The sequence below is a fragment of the Hypanus sabinus genome, chromosome 2 (genome assembly GCF_030144855.1).
Source record: "Hypanus sabinus isolate sHypSab1 chromosome 2, sHypSab1.hap1, whole genome shotgun sequence".
Taxonomy (NCBI): domain Eukaryota; kingdom Metazoa; phylum Chordata; class Chondrichthyes; order Myliobatiformes; family Dasyatidae; genus Hypanus; species Hypanus sabinus.
In genome coordinates, this window is record NC_082707.1 from 75,238,221 (window position 1) to 75,256,629 (window position 18,409).

The following is an 18,409-nucleotide window of genomic DNA, read 5'->3' on the forward strand; positions in this document are numbered from 1 at the left end:
AAAAAGCTATTAAATGTTATGAATGTGTAAATATTTCACAACCATTGAAAATAATATATATATTTTAAAATTATTTAATGAAGGCTTCCCTTCACACAGAGCTCAGTCAGATGTAACATGAACATTTTGTTGCTTAAAGCTTATTTATTGGATCACTGATTTTGCAAAGAGATCATGTCATGTTCATAAAATTCGTACACAAGATGTTGCAACTTTAAAAAAATAATTAACATAATTTTGATTTGTCTGTGGACTGAAACCACTTAAATATCTGACAATATCTCAGTAAGGCCAGCTAACATTTTACTATCACTTATTGTGGTTGAATGAGATCATTCCTTCTTATCTGTAAGACAGTCACGTCCTCCCTGCTCTGGGAGGGAATGCAGTACACATGGAGCCTTCCATTCCAGTTCTTCTTTAGCCCACTAAGCACTGGTATTTGTTCAAGAAATTTACAAATCTTCAAAACTTTGAAGAATTTGATGCTAAGTAATTTATGTCTCTGAATACAATTGTGTCCATCAGAATATCTTGAAAATAGCTGAAGAAGAGTCAAAGAGAGAGAGCACAGCCGTGAGGGCACATAAAGAAATCGAAAAGGTACAAGATTAACCTCTCTTAACAGTTTAAATTAACCTTCTTTCTTCACTCCTTTTTTATGGTTTTACCTTTGGGTAATAAATGTGTACAAATCTCCTAATATTCCTTATAAGTCTCCTGATATTCACTGCCGTGAATTCCAGTGTTTAGTTGCTTTTCCTCTTCTCTATTCTTACCTTCGTTACATCTGTCATGCAAGTATTTATCATTCTTGATTGCTTGCGTAGTGATATTGTATGTGACAAAGGCATCACATTATATTGTGAAGAACTGTGACAACATACATATATATTATTTCATTAAGATCCCCACTTGAGCACTACATGCACCTCTTCAGAATTTATTTCTGATCGTATGTAATATTTAATTAGGAAATCTCAGACAAGAGAAAAGGGAAAATCAGTATGTAAGCTAGCATTTAATCCATATATTTTATAAGCAAATTAGTTTACAGACAGAAAGGGAAATAAGGATTTTGGTAAATATTAATTAATATAGAGAAAGCTGAAAATAATGTCAGACAGCATCTGTGGAGAGAGAAGAACAGTTAATATTTCAGCTTACTTTCAAAGAAGTAGGAAAAGGTAGAAATTAAATGTGTTTTAAGTTGTAGGGGAGGATGTAGTATGGGGAAATAATAGATGAAAAAGATTGAGAGACTGAATGGTAAATAAGAGCGGGTGGCTGGGGCTCATTGATCAAGCTAATCTGTTTGGAGGGGATGGAAATAAAAGACCATGAATGTGAACAGAGAAGGAGAAAATAAAAACATATCCATGCAGGAAGTGTGGGATAGATGACAGTAGTCTGAAATAAAATCAGAGAATACTAGAAATACCCAACAGTCAGGCAGCATCTACGAGAGCTGATGACTTGTTATCAGAACTGGATCGTATATTTTTCTTTCAGAATTACAGCACCTGCAGTGTTTTACTTCACACAGATCAATCTATCCTTTTTATATTCTTACTTCCTGTCTGTTCTCATTCATCTCCTTCCACCTACATCTTTTCCAAGATGATCGGCTGTGACTAACAAACCTTTACTGCCCTCTTTCAGCTGACATCACCCCTACTTGTGTCATTCAGTTGCTCTTGATATTCCATTGCTTTCTCCGTCTTCTCAGCAACATAATATTTGACTTTTAACCCTCTTAATGGTGAATACCTCCAGCATTTTCTAATTATATTTCAGATTTCTAAATGCTGATTTTATTTTGCTTTTTAATTGCAGATTATTTTAATGCTCACTTTATCCTGTGCAAGCCTGTTTAGGTAGTATTGCTTGCTAATAGTTGGTAGATTCCATACTAAACACTCAAGAAGGAAATCATGACTGTATTTAAATGACCAAGTGCCACAATATACCAATGCCTTGTTTCATGTATGGCCATATGACGATTAATGAGCTAATAATGAGGAGCGGCTGTTTCTGGCTTTGTATGTAGGTAGTGGGTTCCTTTCAGTGCATCCTCTTTTTGTTCCAATGGACTGGTGTGGGTTAATTCCTTTTCAACTAGTAAGTGGGTTAAAGTATTTCTTCTTCTGTCTGATAATTAAAAGCAAGCATCTCATAACTAATAAATAAAAATGGTCCCACAATAGAAGAACATACATAGAACAGTACAGCACAGAATAGACCCTTTGGCCCATGATATTTACAATGAACACCACACAATAAATCTCCTCTGCCTGCTCAGGATCCATATTCATCCGTTTCCTATGCATTCACATGTCCATCGAACAACTCTTTAAATGCCACTGTCATATCTATTTCCACCATTACTCTGTCTTTTCCAGGCACTTGTCCATCTCTATGTTTAAAAATAACTTGCTCCACACGTCCTTTAAACATTCAACCTTTCGCCTTAAATGCAAGTCTGCTAGCACTTGATATAATTCCAAATATTCAGCAGAACATTAATGATGGAAATGTCATATGACCTTAAGACCATAAAATGTAGAAGCAGAATTAAGCCATTCAGCCCATCAAGTCTGCTCCACCATTTCATCATGGCTGACTTATTATCCTCTCAACTCTATTCTCCTGCTTTCTCTCCGTAACCTATGATGCCCTGACTAATCAGAAACTATCAATGTCTTCTTTAAATATACCCAGTGACTTGACCTCCAAAGCTGCCTGTGGCAATGAGTTCCACAGTTTCGCTACCCACTGGTTAAAGAAATTCCTCCTCATCTCTGTTTTTAATGGATGCCTCTCTATTCTGAGACTGTGTCCTCAAGTTCTAGACTTCCCCACTTTCTACATTTAGGCCTTTCAATATTCAATGGGTTTTCCAAAGAGATCCCCCCCTTATTCTTCTAAACTCCAGCAAGTACATGCCAGGACCATCAAAGAACCATAACGGGGAAAAAACAGGTTTAACATTGAAACAAATAATTAAAAATGTTTATCATTTTAAAACCCCTTTGTATATTGAAATTTCTTTATATTTAACCCATATTAGGTGAGAAATATATCTGGTATTTAAATAAATATATTTTGCAATGTTATGGACCTTAATGTGAACGTCTCACAAAATACATGCAACTGTTGTAATGAAAAGGAATCAATTGAAAACATATCTAAGGATTTTCTTGTAGGAATAGTTCAAATGAACCAGAAATTTATTCTATTACTGATGTGGGCTTCTAGCTTGAAATGTGAACCATTCCTGTGTGGCATCGTTCTAATTTTCTGCACAGTAAACCATATTTGTTACTACCCATGGATCCATGCAATTGAAAAGTTAGTGTAGTACTACTGGATATGTTGGTAAATATCGTATGTTCCTCCAGACCCTGGAGCTGTGATACCTGGTGTATGTCATGAGACTGATTGATTTTGATGCCTTGTGCTGGCAAGTAGAAAAATGTCAATGACTGCAGTGTGGCCAAAGTTGGGAACACTCAGAGTCAACAATGAGGGTAGGTTTGTGCTGGGACCAGGAGTGTGGGCGTGAGTTGAGGTCTGAAATGCATAAGTGTTTCAGACCTCAACCCACACTTTTTTGACAAGCTGACAGAAAATTTGTTATATCTATGGAGGGACTGATTGCTGTATATCATTGCAGCTTTAGTACCATGACCAGAAGCCTCAGTACCATCTATGTAATATGTGTGGGGTGTCAGTATCCATATCCTTCATAAATAGCAAAGACGCAGTCTATAATCCTACTAATCATTTAGTCGGCCAACTAGCAAATTTTATTTGGAGGAACTATTAATTTTTTTGTGCGAGGGAAGGGGTGGGGGTTTGAGTTTTGTGTGATTTGTTCTCTTGTGCGGGATGGTTGATGCTTCTACTCGAATGACTTCCATGGTTTTTTTTGTTTTGTTACTACCTGGAGAAGACAAATCTCAAATTTGTATACTGCATACTTACATTGATAATAAATGAACCTCTGAACTTTTTTTGAACCAGCAGCTTTATCAAGCATCATTGTTGAATGTGGTTTCCAAACTGTGGCATTTGCCAAGAAAATCTTGCCAATTTCACACATCATTTTTAATGATGAGCATAAATCAGTCATTTAATTCATAATTACAAAATAAACTAGTTAGCAGTGACAAAAATGATCACAGAAAATTGATCCTTCAGTATTTTTATATTTGATTAGTTAAAGATACATTGTGCATGAAATTTCCCTATTAAGAGTCATCTTATCTTTTGTTGAAGATAATCAAAGAGTGCAGTGAACGTGTGAAAAAAATGAGCAGAACTGAACAGCTGATCAATTTTGAGAAGAAGCTAGAATTTAAAGTCAAGGTATGTACAAAAAAATTTAATAAAGACGTCTGCATCTGAAGGCTAGTAGACCAAAAGTTCATCAGAACAGAATGCAGTGAGCAAAACAGGGAAAGTAATGTGTAGGGTAAAAAAGAAAACAAATTGGTAAATTGTTTTATTATTGTCATATGTACCAATGTACAACACAGTGGAAAAATTTTGTTTGGCATGTTGCCCTGGCACACCATTTCATGATATCACTACATCCAGTTGGTATAAGGGAAAATTTGTAAGGGAAGCAGAATATAGTGTTACAGTTGCAGAGGAAGTGCCATGCAGGCAGCCCGTAATGTGCATGGCCATGACAAGTTAGATTGTGAGGTCAAGAGTTTGCCTTATCATGCAAGATGTCCTTTGAAGAACCTTACAACAGCAGCACAGTGTCCTTCAGCCTGATATAGAATGAAACATTTTCCTTTTGAAATTTTAAATATTGTTTGTTACAATAAGTAAAGCAAATTTCTAATTGTGATTTGTGCAGAATTACAGCTTTCACCCATTAATTCACATTCTGAAGAGTTTTTCAGCAATAACTGTACAAGCTCTAAACTACTATATTACTGCCAAAGGTTGCATCTAATTGAAATATCTGCCTTTCTCAGTCTGTGCCAATTATCTCCCATTCCCGGTGGCTGCTGAAGGAAGGTGAACTTGAACAAATGTCTGTACAGAAAGCAACTCGAACTTTTCGGAAGAAGAAATTATTCAAGCCGGTCTACCTGATTTTGTTCAATGACCTTTTTCTAATAACCAGGAAACAATCCTAGTAAGTTCTTGAAAAAAACATCAAAGGTATCAGAAACATGGAGGAATTAGGTCAATTTATGTGTGGCTATAGATAACCCGGATAGGTTTTAAAACTTGTATTTCTGCTAAGAAGTCCTTCATTGAAGACCTGTTGATTTTGTTCTGTGGTATTGTTACATTTTGAAATCTGAAATTATTTGCTCCTCTTTTATCTTGAATTTCTGGTTTGTGAGGTACCGATGCAGTAATGTGATGCAATGGTTTATGTACATGGCTCTTCAGCAGAAAACTGTTCTCAAGTCTGTGCAAGATAGCTGTTTCACTAAAGATGACCAGAAAGTGAGAAACAGGGAAGATATAATTCTGACCCAGTTGAAAGTATCTTCTGAGGTACCTTGTTTGGACAAATCAGATGTAGCTTCACACTACATCTGGCCATTATTTCTAATCTTTGAATTATTGCTACTGACACTCGTTGCCTAAATTGAGAGAATTATGCTAACATTCTTCCCCTCAATATACAGTACATACAGGATATCCAGACAAAAGCGAAAGGATATGTTTTCCTTTGCTGTTGTGGAATCCTACAATGTGACCAATAGCCTTGAAGGAATTTAAGATGCAGCTTTAACTACAAGGCAATGTGGTAAAAAACACAGGAAAGTGGATTATGATTACTTAAGAGCTTAGACCTCAGAGTATCATTAGGAGGAACAGACCTGTGTTATCTCATGCTGATAATGAATTGTATTTAACTAGAGAATAGTTAGGTTCACAATAATGAATTACTGTGTGATTCCTATTGAACTTGTTTCCTAAATTATTCAGCACAGATATTGTTAACTGTGATACTTCTCCTTTCCAGTGGTGACAAATATGAAGTGTTTGACTATGCACTTCGAGGTTTACTTCGAGTTCAAGAGCTGGAAGATCAAGGGCAGGCACTAGCAAATGTCTTCACCCTGCGACTCTTGGAGAATAGTAATGACCGGGAGATTCAATATATGCTGAAAGCAAAGTCACTGTAAGTGTCTTAATAGAGGGAAGGGCTTGTAAATTAGTAATGTGTATCAGAACTCATACTGCTACAAAAATCTTTAACAGGAAATTGATTTCAACAAATCCACCTGCCAAATTATTCTCACAGACGACAGGAGTGCAAATTGCAGAAATAATAGGCAAGATGGTATTTTGCATAATTTTAATAATCCTGATGAATAATCTTCCATTTTTATTTCTAACACTTTATTTTGTTTCAGGGGTTGAACTGTTCCTTCCATTTCAACTCTGTCAATTTTCAGACAATTGATGGATTTTGTGAATCTGTGTGCATATAATGATGGGATGTAAATCATTCTACCTACAATTATCAGACAATAATGTACAACTTGAATCTTTATTCACATCGGCTTGTGGATTGTGACATATTTAGCAAAATTAATCCCTTATTTTCTTCTCCCAGTTATTTATTTGTGAATATAATAAGTATCTCTGAAAAACAGCAGGGCTGGCTGTCAGCTCACTTAGCCTCAGAAGGAAGCAAAGCGAAAATAAATCACCACACAGTTATTCGTTTAAAAACTTATGCAAATTGTATTCTAATAATACACAAGATAGAAGTTATTAAAGATTCTGTTGTCAAAACACTTCTCAGTTCTGTTTTATTTGGAATCTCAGTGCATGCAGCCATTTTGCTACCAGTGCTACATCCACGTTGTTGATTAATTTAAAAGCAGTAAGAACATGGAACTGTACAGCACTGAACAGAACTCTGTTGTGCCAGTTCGATATTTAATGCATTCCCCCTGTGTATCATCCATATCTTTCCATATCCTTCATATTCATGTGTAAAAGCCACCAAACTCTCTGTTTCCACCACCACCTCTGATACCCAATTCCAGACACCTAATACTCTCTGTGTAAAAAAAAATCCCTTCATGTCACCTTTAAACTGCTGCACTCAAAATTTCAAAACTTAACCTCTGATGTTTGATATTTATAGATTCTGACTGTCTATCCTAGCTATGCCTCTCATAGTTTAAAAAAAATGCCTCTATATGGTCTGCCTTAAGCCTCCAACACTCTAGGGAGAACAACCCAAATTTGTTCAATTCTTTCTTATAGCTTATACTTTTTAATCAGGCAGCATCCTGGTACACCACCTATGAAAATCTCCACAGTCTCCACACCCTTCTTATATCACTGTCTTCACTTCTGCGATTCATCTTCTGTAGATATAATAGTTAATTGAACGACTGCCTCCAGTTAATGTCATGGGGCCTTATTCAAAATTGTGACTAAATGTCTCAAGTAACTAAAATTATCTATAAAATTTAAAAGTATTCTAAATATTAAGGTAATGTATGAAAATTGCACTGAAGTTAAGAGTTAGCCATGATTGTACTGTATAGTGGAGTAAGCCAAAAGAATTATTACATTAGACACAGAGCTCTAATACATAATGTAGAATGTTTATCAAGGCTTTCAACTGCTATTGCTAATGTTCAAATTATCTTGCCGACAAGCTGGAATAATGAGAGCATCTTTAACACTTTTTGATGGGATAACAGAGAGAGAGGATATAGACTGTAGTTGTGTTAAATAAATAGTATTTAAGTTGGTATTTGATGATGTAATGCATATTATATCAATGAGCATTTTGGGTCAATAACAGCAAGGATACAAAATGTTTTGCCAAAATTGAGCTCTTCAGAGGGAGGAAGATGTTCTCTCCTACATTAGTTTAGCACAGCAACCTCTGCTGTTTTTTTAACATTTTCATATAAATTTGAACTTAACGGGTGTTGCACCTTCTTAATATTTACAAACAGCATAAACTGACAGTGCAGGGGATTGTAAGGAGGTGACTATAGATTTGCTTAGGGCATATACTACCTGATGGAACGTGTGAACATATGGCAGACAAATTTGATGCAGCAAAGTGTGAAGTGATGATCTTGGTAGAAAGAATAAGAATAAACAATACAAACTGATAGGTGCAATTTTAAAGAGTTTTTAAAGGGGAGGTTGTGGACTGAGATCTGAGAGTTTCTCAACACATCTTTCAAAATTGATAGGATAAATTAACAGTTAATAAGGTATTCAGAATCGTGGTTAATACTTAAAACCAATGAGTTATGCTCAATTAATTTAGAATTTAAAATTGTTTAACTGAATAGAGCAAATCTACAATATACCCTCCTGCTGAAGGGTTGTAAACACAGGACGCAGAGCTGGTACCATGAAATAATATGGTTAAGATTTGGAATTTAATGCTCAATGAGGTGATAAAATCAGATTTATTTATTATCTTCAAAGGTCTATTAGATAAATAAATGAGGACAGATTATTGTTGGAATGTGAAAGAAGTAATGAGCGCAAGCGACTAGATTGAAAGACTCGATGGGTGATCTTTGTGTTGTCCTTTTGTTGATTCTATGAATCTTCAGAAATGTCATCCAACTCAGAATGATCAAAGTCACAGGTTCATTATGTTTTCTTTTGTTTCAATATAGCAGTTTGGTTTCAGCCAAAATTTTATGATTGAACAAACAATTACAATAGAAAAAGAAACTGATAAGTACACATCTCTTGCAAATATAATATGATATTAAAAGGTATTGGTGCCACCTTTGTTTAATTACTGATTTTATGTGTCTGCATTTTTATTTTGCAGGAGTGATAAGAAACGCTGGGTGCATGCACTCATGCCAAACCGAAGAACTAAATATGTTTCTCCCAGCTCTTTGCATTGGGGTAAGGATTTACAAATTATTTACTTCACTGAAGCATCTAACCAACCCTAAAGTCCATATTTGATCAGGGTAAAATTTTATCCTTCATAATTTTCTTAAACTCATATTAGAATAAAAGAACATTCTGCTCCTGAATTCTTTTCCAGCAAAAAGCAGAAAGACTTTGACCCAAACTTAAACTGCACTCTGATGTAGAAATAAGTGTCCAAAATGGATCCCATTAATTTAGCTTAATGTTTACCATAAGAATTGAAAGAAGTAACAATTATAATAGTTATACAAACAATAACAAATGTGAAAGGCATTTCACGAAAGCGCACCAAGCTACAGAGAACCACAGGTCTTGCTTAAAGAGCCAGGCATTTATAAAAATCTTTAAAAATATAGAAAGGTAGTGAAGTAGAATATAGACTATAGACAGGTATCGCAGCATAAAAGCCAAGACCAACAGGCTCTGGGACAGCTTCTTCCACCAGGCCATCAGACTGATTAACTCACGCTGATTTGAGTGTATTCTATGTTACATTGACTGTTCTATTTATTATAAATCGTTATAAATTACTTTGCACATTGCATGTTTAGACCGAGACATAACATAAAGATTATTACTCCTCATGTATGTGAAGGATGTAAGTAATAAAGTCAATTCAATTTAATTAGTATTCACAAATATGTATTTTATTATAATTTATTTATGTTTTATTATTGTATTGCAAAGTACAGCTGCCACAAAACAACAAATTTCACAACATATGTCAATGATATTAAACCTGATTCTGATTCTTAAGTAGAGAGATTTGGTGAAGGAATTTGAGAATGTAGAATCATGAAGGAATAAGTAGAAATGACAGTAAATAGTCTGGGAGGTGAGTTGTAAAATTAGATGAGATTAAACAGAATGGGATGAGCAAGCCAGAGGTGTTATTTAACTGGAAGCCAATGCTTGTTAGAAACAAGCCCTTCACCCCATCATATTCAGGACAATCATCAAGCACATATTTATACTAGCCCTCCTTGACCCAGAGCCTTCAATGTCTTGGAAATTCAAGTGTTCATCAAGAAAATTCATAAATGACACGAGAGTACGTACTTCCAGGACTTCCTCCCACAGTGTGTACTGGATTTCAATAACACTCTGAGTGAACTTATTCTAATTCCTTCTGAACGAATGAAACCTATGCCCCCTCGTTTAATGCACCATTGCTACAAAGAAAGTTTTCTTTCCACCTATACCCCTCCATACATCAGTTAGCTTCTCACTAAGTTTACTTTCCAAAGGAAAAGAGATTTCAGAAATTAAAGGTGATCTTATTTGCCACAATCAGTGGAAATAAACAGTAAAATGTGTTACTTGTGCCAAAACAATTCAGTGAGGATTGTGCTGGGGAGTCTGCAAGAATCGATCTACACCTGTGACACCAAAATTACATACCAGCAACTTACTAACCGTAACCTGTATGACTTCAGAGCACGGTAGGGAACCAGAGCACCTGGAGGAAACCCATGCAGTCATGGGGAGAGCATACAACTTCCTTACAGACAGTGAATGGGAATTGAACTCCAGTCTTACCATAAGCGTTGTAATAGTGTTAGCTCATCAATATGCTACAGTGCTACTGCTCAAAATTCAAATATTCCATTCCAGGCAACACTCTGGTGAAACTACACGTACAACATGCTGGAGGAATGCTGGAGGGCCCGAAACGTTGACTGCCCATTTCCACGGATGCTGTCCGACCTGCTGAGTTTCTCCAGCGTGTTGTACGTGTTGCTTTGACCACAGCATCTGCAGTGCACTTTGTGTTTACTCTGGCGAAACTTCTCTTAAGTATAAACTGGATTTTTGATACAATCTTAAAAAATTTCCTTATCTGACACTAAGTGATGAACAGTCACACAGTTTAATATTTAACTCTCCTCTCCAACCACATTCAAAGAACGTGGAAACAAAGATTATCATAAACCTTGGGTGTTCAAAAATTTCTTTGGATTTCTTTTATCTTTCTGTGATTAAATTGATTATGATCCGATGGTATGATGTTATTTTATTTGAGTTCTTTAGCAAATGTAAGAGTTCCAATCTACATCCAGTAGGACCTTAAGACTGAGATAACGTTTTGGCAAGAACTGACAGATGACAAGTAAAGTTTGGACCAATATGTGCAATGGAGTTATAGAGCATAGAAATAGACCCTTCAGCCCATCTAGTCCAAGATACTCATTTAAGATGGTCCCATTTGCCTGCTTACCGCTGGAAAATGTTCCCATTCTTGCACCCTGTCCTGTTGGCTTTTAAATGTTTTTTATATACCTGACTCAACCACTTCCTCTGGCAGCTCATTCCACAGTCTAGTGAAAAGGCTGCCCCCTGTTTCTTATTGAATTTCTCCCCTCCCACTGCAAATGTAGTTCTGAATTTCCCATTCTTTGGGGAAAAGTTACTGTGCATTCACCCTATCTGTGCCCACCCCACCCCACTTGGCATTCAGGAGGAGGAAATGCCCAATTTCATTCAATATTGGCTTAGCAGGAGAGGTTGAAGTGTGGTAGCAGATAGTTACCTCTCTGACCGAAGGCAGGTGACTAATGGTGTGCACGAGGGATCGTTGCTGGCTTCTTAGTTCATCACCTATATAGATGATAATGTGGTAAAATGCAGATTGTTAAAGGTCAAGGTGTAGTGGATAGTGGCAAAGGCTATCAAAGCTTGCAGTGAGATTGGGACTAGCTGTAAAAACAAGCATAAATATTAATGGCAGATGGAATTTAATGCAGACAAGCCGTGAGGTGTTCTCCTTCGGGAGGACAAACCGAGGTAGGACTTACATAGTGAATGGTAAAACAGTAAGGGATCTAGCAATACAAATCAGTAATTCCTTGAAGATGGTGTCACAAGTAGATAGAGTTATAAAGAGAGTTTATAGCATATTCGTCTCATAAATCAGATTACTGAGTACAGGAGTTGGGATGTTATGTTGAAGTTGTATCGGAGATTGGTGAAGCCAAATGTGGAATATTATCTGTAGTTCCCGTCACCTATCTACAGGAAAGGTACTAATAAGCTTGAAAGAGTACAGAGCAAATTTTAAGGATGATGCCAGGACCTGAGAACCTGAGTTGGGAAAGGTTAAATGGGTTAGGACTTCATTCCCTGGAGTGTAAGAAAAGGAAGGGAGATTTAACAGAGTTGTACACAATTGAGGGGAATAGATAGGGTATATGCAAGCAGGCATTGAGGTTGTGTGAAACTAAACCTATAGGTTAAGGCAGACAGACAGACAGACAGTCATACTTTATTGATCCCGAGGGAAATTGGGTTAAGAGTGAAAGGTGAAATATTGAAGTAGAACCTGAGAGGGAACTTCTTCACTCAGAGGGTATTATGACTGTGGAATAAACTGCCGGCGAAAGTGGTGAATGCGGGTTCGATTGCAACATTTAAGAGGAGTTTGGCTAAGTACATACAGGTGTTGCCCCCACCCCCCGCCCACTTTACAAAGGTAGAGTGTTCATATGAAACATGTAGGTCTTTTGTAAAAGCGAAGTGATGTAAAGTGAACATTCATAAAGTGGGGGACACCTGTATAGGAAGGGTATATACTACGTTCCATTCTGGGATCACACAGATTAACAGTTGGCATGGATTAGATGAGCTGATGGATCTGTTACTGTGCTGTACAGCTCCATGACACTTGACTCTGAATTTAGAGAACATTCAATCTCAGGTGAGAGGAAAGAGATTTCCTCGGAGCCTGAGGGGCAACATTTACACCCATGGGGCTGTGGCACTGCAACAGTATACGGAATGAGCTGCTGGAGGAAGTGGTTGAAGCACATATACTACCAACATTTAAAAGACATTTGGACAAGTACGTGGGCAGGAAAGATTTAGAAGGAAATGGGTCAAATAGGGGCAAATGGAACAAGCTTAGGTGGGAATCTTGGTCAGCATGGGTAGTTGGGCCTGTATGACTGTAAGCATACCTTTACCCTAAGGACTGCTGGAGCCAGGAAGGTAACCCACCAGTACCTTCACGGAAACAATAATGAATGGGTAATTAGTGCTAGCCTTGCCAGTGAAAAGCAAGTCTTGAGAAATGAATTTAAAAAAATAGAAAGCTCATGTTTGGTGCTCTCGTCTAGATTGTCCTCAGGTGCAGTGCATCCAGAGGTACACAGCACAGGAACCCGATGAACTCTCACTGGAAGCTGCTGACATCCTTAGTGTTGTCGAATGGACATCTGACGGTAAGTAGAATCTTCTGCTGGAATGCACAGTTGCAAATTCTCAGTTTTACTAATCAACATTTTTAGTTCTCTTTTTATAGTGGATCTGTGATTTTTTTAAAAATAGACCAAACAGATGGCCAGAGTGGTAAATGGCCTCAAAGCGCACAGATTCAGTGAAAGGAAGTTATATCGGTGTCCTGACAAAGGGTCTCGGCCCGAAACGTCGACAGCGCTGCCTGGCCTGCTGTGTTCCACCAGCATTTTGTGTGTGTTGTTGGTGTTCTACTGAATGGTATTTTTATATTATTGCACTCCTGCAGACATGAAGGAGAGAGCTTCCTTAACAATCAGGGGTAGCTGTCAAATCACTAAATGAAGGCAGTTTGATGTGAGAATGGAAAACACATACAAAGTCAAAAGCATGATTATTTGAGGACTGGAGAATCAGATTTTAATGGCCAACTCCACTGGACGAGCTTTGTGGGTTACCAGCAGTATTGTCAATGAATTTAATCTCCTGTAGGTGTAATGTCACCTGTTCCCTTCTACATTAACAGTGGACACCTAGTGTGAGATTGTTGCCAACTCTGCTCAAGTTGTAACTGTTCTTGTAAACAATGATAAAACAGGATTCCATATTTTGTAAAAAAAATTTAGAAGGCTCGCCCTTTGGCTAAACAAACATCTCCCAGTGGCTTGTCTGTACATCTCCTCACAATCCACAGTCTACATTCAGAACCTTCTAAAAGTTCGGTTCTCTCAAAACCTGATAGGAAGCTGCACTTTTTGGCCAATATCATCATTGTGCATGTAAATTCGGCAGGAGGTTGTGAACACAGTGGCAGCACGGCCTCCTAGCACCAATAATGCAGATAGACTGCCTTCCTCCAGGTATCGCTAAAAGGTTCATATTTATTTTCCAAACTGCAAAGTAAGCTGATGTAGACTATGGCATGATCTCACTGAAACATTCACCATTCTATGGGACTTGGCAGTAGTAGATGCAGGGATAATGTTTCCCCTGCCTGGGGTGTCTGGAACCAGGCATCTCCATCTCAGAACAAGGAGGATTTCTTCCCCGAAAGAACTGGGAATTTTTTGAATTTCCTGTCGTTGGAGATCAGAGTGAGTATGAAAGAGATTGGTAGATTTTTTGATATTAACTGAATCAATGGATGCAGTAAAGTGGTACTGAGGTAAATGATCAGGCATTATGTTATTGAATGGAGAAGCAATGATGAGAAACTGCTTGGCCAGTTCCTGCTCCTATTCTTACATTCATACATCCTATTGTGGAAAGCTGTCACCTGTAACAGACCAGGTAGCATTTCCTAATGTTGCTTCCCTGCAGAGTGACTGAAGTGACTGATATTTTCCCATGACATCTTAGAAGGGATTAAAGAAAATTCAGGGTTATGCTTAATTTAGTGTAACAGAAAGTATATGTCTCCTCTCCTTATTGTTCACGGGGTCTTTGTCATAGCTACTGTCATTATTTCCCTGATGAAGAATAGCCTCCGCAGATTTTCTTCTTCCTAGACCATCCCTTGAGATCATACTTCCACTCTGGCTTTGTGGATACTGAGGTTGCTGATGGGGCCAATATGAGAACTGAAGATTCTTCCACTGGAAGGGTAGATGGATCGTTTGCAGATGGTCACTCCTATTGTTTTCACAGTTCCTCTGTCCTTGAACTGCTCCTTCTGCACTTTGTGCAGTCGTGGGCCAGAGGCTCCCAAGATTCCACACACGTCACCCGGGACAGGAGAACTACTGCTTCATAGATTCAGCAGCCCGGGATTGTTATAGAGGCCCAGGCCTCTGGTATAGTCTGTGTGGAGTCTGTAATCTGTGTGCCCCAGTTTCTTCCCATATCCCAAAGATGACCAGGTTCATTGGTTAATTAACTGTTGTAAATTGCCCCTTTTAATTTGCAGGTTGAGTGGCAGAATCAACAGGGAGTTGATGCAAAAATAGGGAGAATTAAATGGAGATAATGTAGGATTAGAATATATGAGTGTTGGATGATATAGAGTCAGTGGTTCACAAGGCCTGATTCAATGCTGTTGCCAAGCAAGGGCATGTGCGCTTTTGTCTTCTCTCTGAGAAATGCATTCTGCTGGGTGGTATTGCTTGTTAACATTCTTCCATTCTTCACTGAAAGATATTGAGCTGCATTTGGGCTTATTTATCTGCCACTGAAGTTGTTTCCTAATGCTGCAGAATGGAAGGCAGGAACCTTCCGACTGGACATGCTTTTGGTGCTCGAACATATTTATGTAAATTAAGAGCTGTGTGTCTGCTTCAGGTGCCCACTCATTGTTGGACTACCTGGACCTAGTCTCTTTCAAAGCCTAAAATATCCTGGATTATGCAATTTCTGCATATTTCTCAAAGGGAAAAATGTCATAGCAACTAAAAATCTAGGTCAGAATGTTCTGAAGGATTAAAAATTGAAGATTAAAATAATGAGAAAAGTTAGATGTGTATTAATCAGTTCAGGGTAAGTCTGGCATCACTGTTAGATTCAAAATTCTCTTTGCAATTAATAATGGAACTTCAAAAAAGCATTTAAGCAATTGTTTCATGTTGTCAGTTAGTACTTTATGAGACTGGTTGCATGTCACTGTTTCGTGAAAAATGCTTATTTATTTGGGGTAGGAAGGGAGAAGTTTGGTTAGCGATGAAGTTAAGGAATTGTCAACCAGAAAGAATGGTGCTGCTTGAATTCGCAACAGGAAGGACGTGTAAAGGGAGGAGATCAATGGGGTAGGAGATTAGAATAGGATGGAAGAAAGTCATTTTAAACCAAGTGACTGGGGTGGAAAATGGAATTTGGAAACTGGGAAAAAAATCCGGTTAATGTGAGGCTGAGGATAAAAAATACCATCATGGAGCAGAAATTAGAAAAGCAAGATGAGATTTTATAAAATATTGTATCATGAGGTGTTTTGGTATACCATGTGATGCAATGTTCTTGAAAATTAAAATGTGGGTCAAAATCGGGGACTGTAGAATGTGGTCCACAAACTTTTGTTCTAATCTTTTGGAGAATAGTAGAACCTTGGAGGTCACTGAAGATGTGCAATGCCATCCAACGAGGTGCAGTGCACAAACCCACCGATTTCCACAGCTATCTTGACTATACCTCTTCCCATCCTGTCTCCTGTAGCAATTCCATTCCTTTTTTTCAGTTCCTTCGTCTCTGCTGCATCTGTTCCCAGGATGAAGTTTTCCTTTCCAGGACATCAGAGATGCCGCCCTTCTTCAAAGAGTGGGATTTCCCTTCCTCCACCATTGATGCTGCCCTCACCTACACCTCCTCCATTCCCCAGAAGTCCTCTTATCCTCACCTACCAATGTATAAACCTCCCTATCCAACACATTATTCTCAACTCCCGCCATGTTCAATGGGGCCCCACCACCAAGCACGTCTTTACCTCCCCCCAAGCTCTCTTTCCACAGGGATCATTTCCTCCATGAAACACTTGTCCATTTGTCCCTCCCCACTCACCTCCTTCCTGGCATTTACGCCTGCAAGTGGCAGAAGTGCTGCACCTGCCCATTCGCCTCCATTCAGGGTTCCAGACACATCACATGCAAATCTGTTGGGGTCATCTACTGTATCTGGTGCTCTTGGTGCAGCTTCCTCTACATTGGTGAGACCCAACATGGATTGGGGGCAGAGTTGCTTTGCCAAGCTCCTCAGCTCCATCCACAAATTGCAGTATTTCCCAGTCAGCAAGCATTTCAATTCCTGTGCCCGTTCCCGTTCTGACTTGTCGTCCATGGACTCCTCTTGTGGATCAGTGAGCTCACTCTCAGGTTGGAGGAGAAACACCTCACATTTTGTCTAGGTAGCCTCCAACCTGATGGAATGATTATTGATTTCTCCAACTTAACAATAATTTTTCCCCTTTCTTCATTACCCCGCTCTGGCCCCTCCTTCTTCACTTTCTCCCATGATCCACTCTCTCTCCTAGCAGATCCCTTCTTCACCAGCTCTTTGCCTTTTCCACTTATCACCTCCCAGCATCTTACTTCACCCCCCCTCCCCACCCACAGCTTCACCCATCACCTTCTAGCTGGTCCTCTTCTCCCACCCCCCCAGCTTCTTATTTATTCAAAGGTTTCAAAGGTACAATTAATGTCAGAGATATGTATACAATATACATCCTGAAATGCCTTTTCTCGCAACCATCCATGAAAACAGAGGAGCTCCCCAAAGAATAAAAAAAGCATCGGCGCCCCCACCAAACATTCACGCGTGCAGCAAAGCGTCAATGAAGACGCAGATGTTCAGTACCCCAAAGATTACTCGTTCACCCGGTAATTCAACATACCACTGGCTCTCTCTCTCTCCCTAATAAGGGTAAAAAGGTGTCTCCATTTCACAGTGAGAGGGGAGACATAACAAATAACTTGCTGACGTATGATATTAAAAGTCCATTGCGTTGCTTTTTCCAAACTCTGTGTGCAAAGAACTGAGGTCTCTGGGCACAGAGCCAGCTCGCTGCTTTTGATCTTCCATCTCCCATGACACATCAGATTCCTGCAGAGGCACTGACCCCGAGGCCGCCTGCCTCCAGAGCCACAAAATCCTGAAACTCCAAGGTGCACTAGTCTTCTAGGCCGCATCCCTGGTATATTGAATAATGGCCAGTCGTGAGACCCTGGGAGTGGGTTCCATTCCCGCACAGAACCAAAGTCAGCGTGTAACTCCAGGTCAGGGTCTTCAAAAGAACCCAAAAGGGAAAAATAGAGATATTAAAGATAGAAATCGAGCTGTTACCGAAGATGCAAGCAAAGGAGTCGACGTTAGGCGCCATCGTCTCCTGAGCCCCACCCCCTGTCCTTTCCAGTCCTGTCGCAAAATGTCGACAGCTTATATATTTCCATCGATGCTGTCTAACTTGCTGAGTTCCTCCAGCATTTTGTGTGTGTTGATCTGTATCTTCACTGACAATGGAGTGGCTCATAGGATATGTAGGCCACACAGAAAAAGCAGTCTTCTCATACTCTCAAGTGAAATATGTCATGTCTCTGTTATGTAATGGGGTCGTTTGGGCAGGTGGGGCCAGTCAGCCTTGGACAGCAACCCGCTTAGGAGAAGGAAAACTCTGATTTTAAACCTCCACTGCCTTGCAGCCATATCCTCTCATAGGAAAGGCTTCGGGAGTAAACCTTGAGGAAGAAATCAGGAGTCGGGGTTCCTAAGGCAGTTTGATGTTGTATACAACTTCACTCTGGCAACCTCTGTGACAACACTGGCGCCAAGTTGTATC

General features: G+C 38.9%; 1 protein-coding gene across 2 annotated transcripts in view; it reads left to right on the plus strand.

Annotated features, from left to right (window-relative positions):
- The window catches only part of ngef (neuronal guanine nucleotide exchange factor), a 72,721-nt gene that overhangs the window by 49,898 nt on the left and 4,414 nt on the right, over positions 1–18,409 (plus strand). For both annotated transcript variants that reach the window (XM_059948502.1, XM_059948510.1), the window contains 6 exons: positions 529–603; positions 4,282–4,371; positions 4,995–5,158; positions 6,005–6,163; positions 8,816–8,895; positions 13,038–13,142. In XM_059948502.1, coding sequence (XP_059804485.1) covers positions 529–603; positions 4,282–4,371; positions 4,995–5,158; positions 6,005–6,163; positions 8,816–8,895; positions 13,038–13,142 — 673 coding nt within the window. The remainder of the gene's footprint in view (positions 1–528; positions 604–4,281; positions 4,372–4,994; positions 5,159–6,004; positions 6,164–8,815; positions 8,896–13,037; positions 13,143–18,409) is intronic.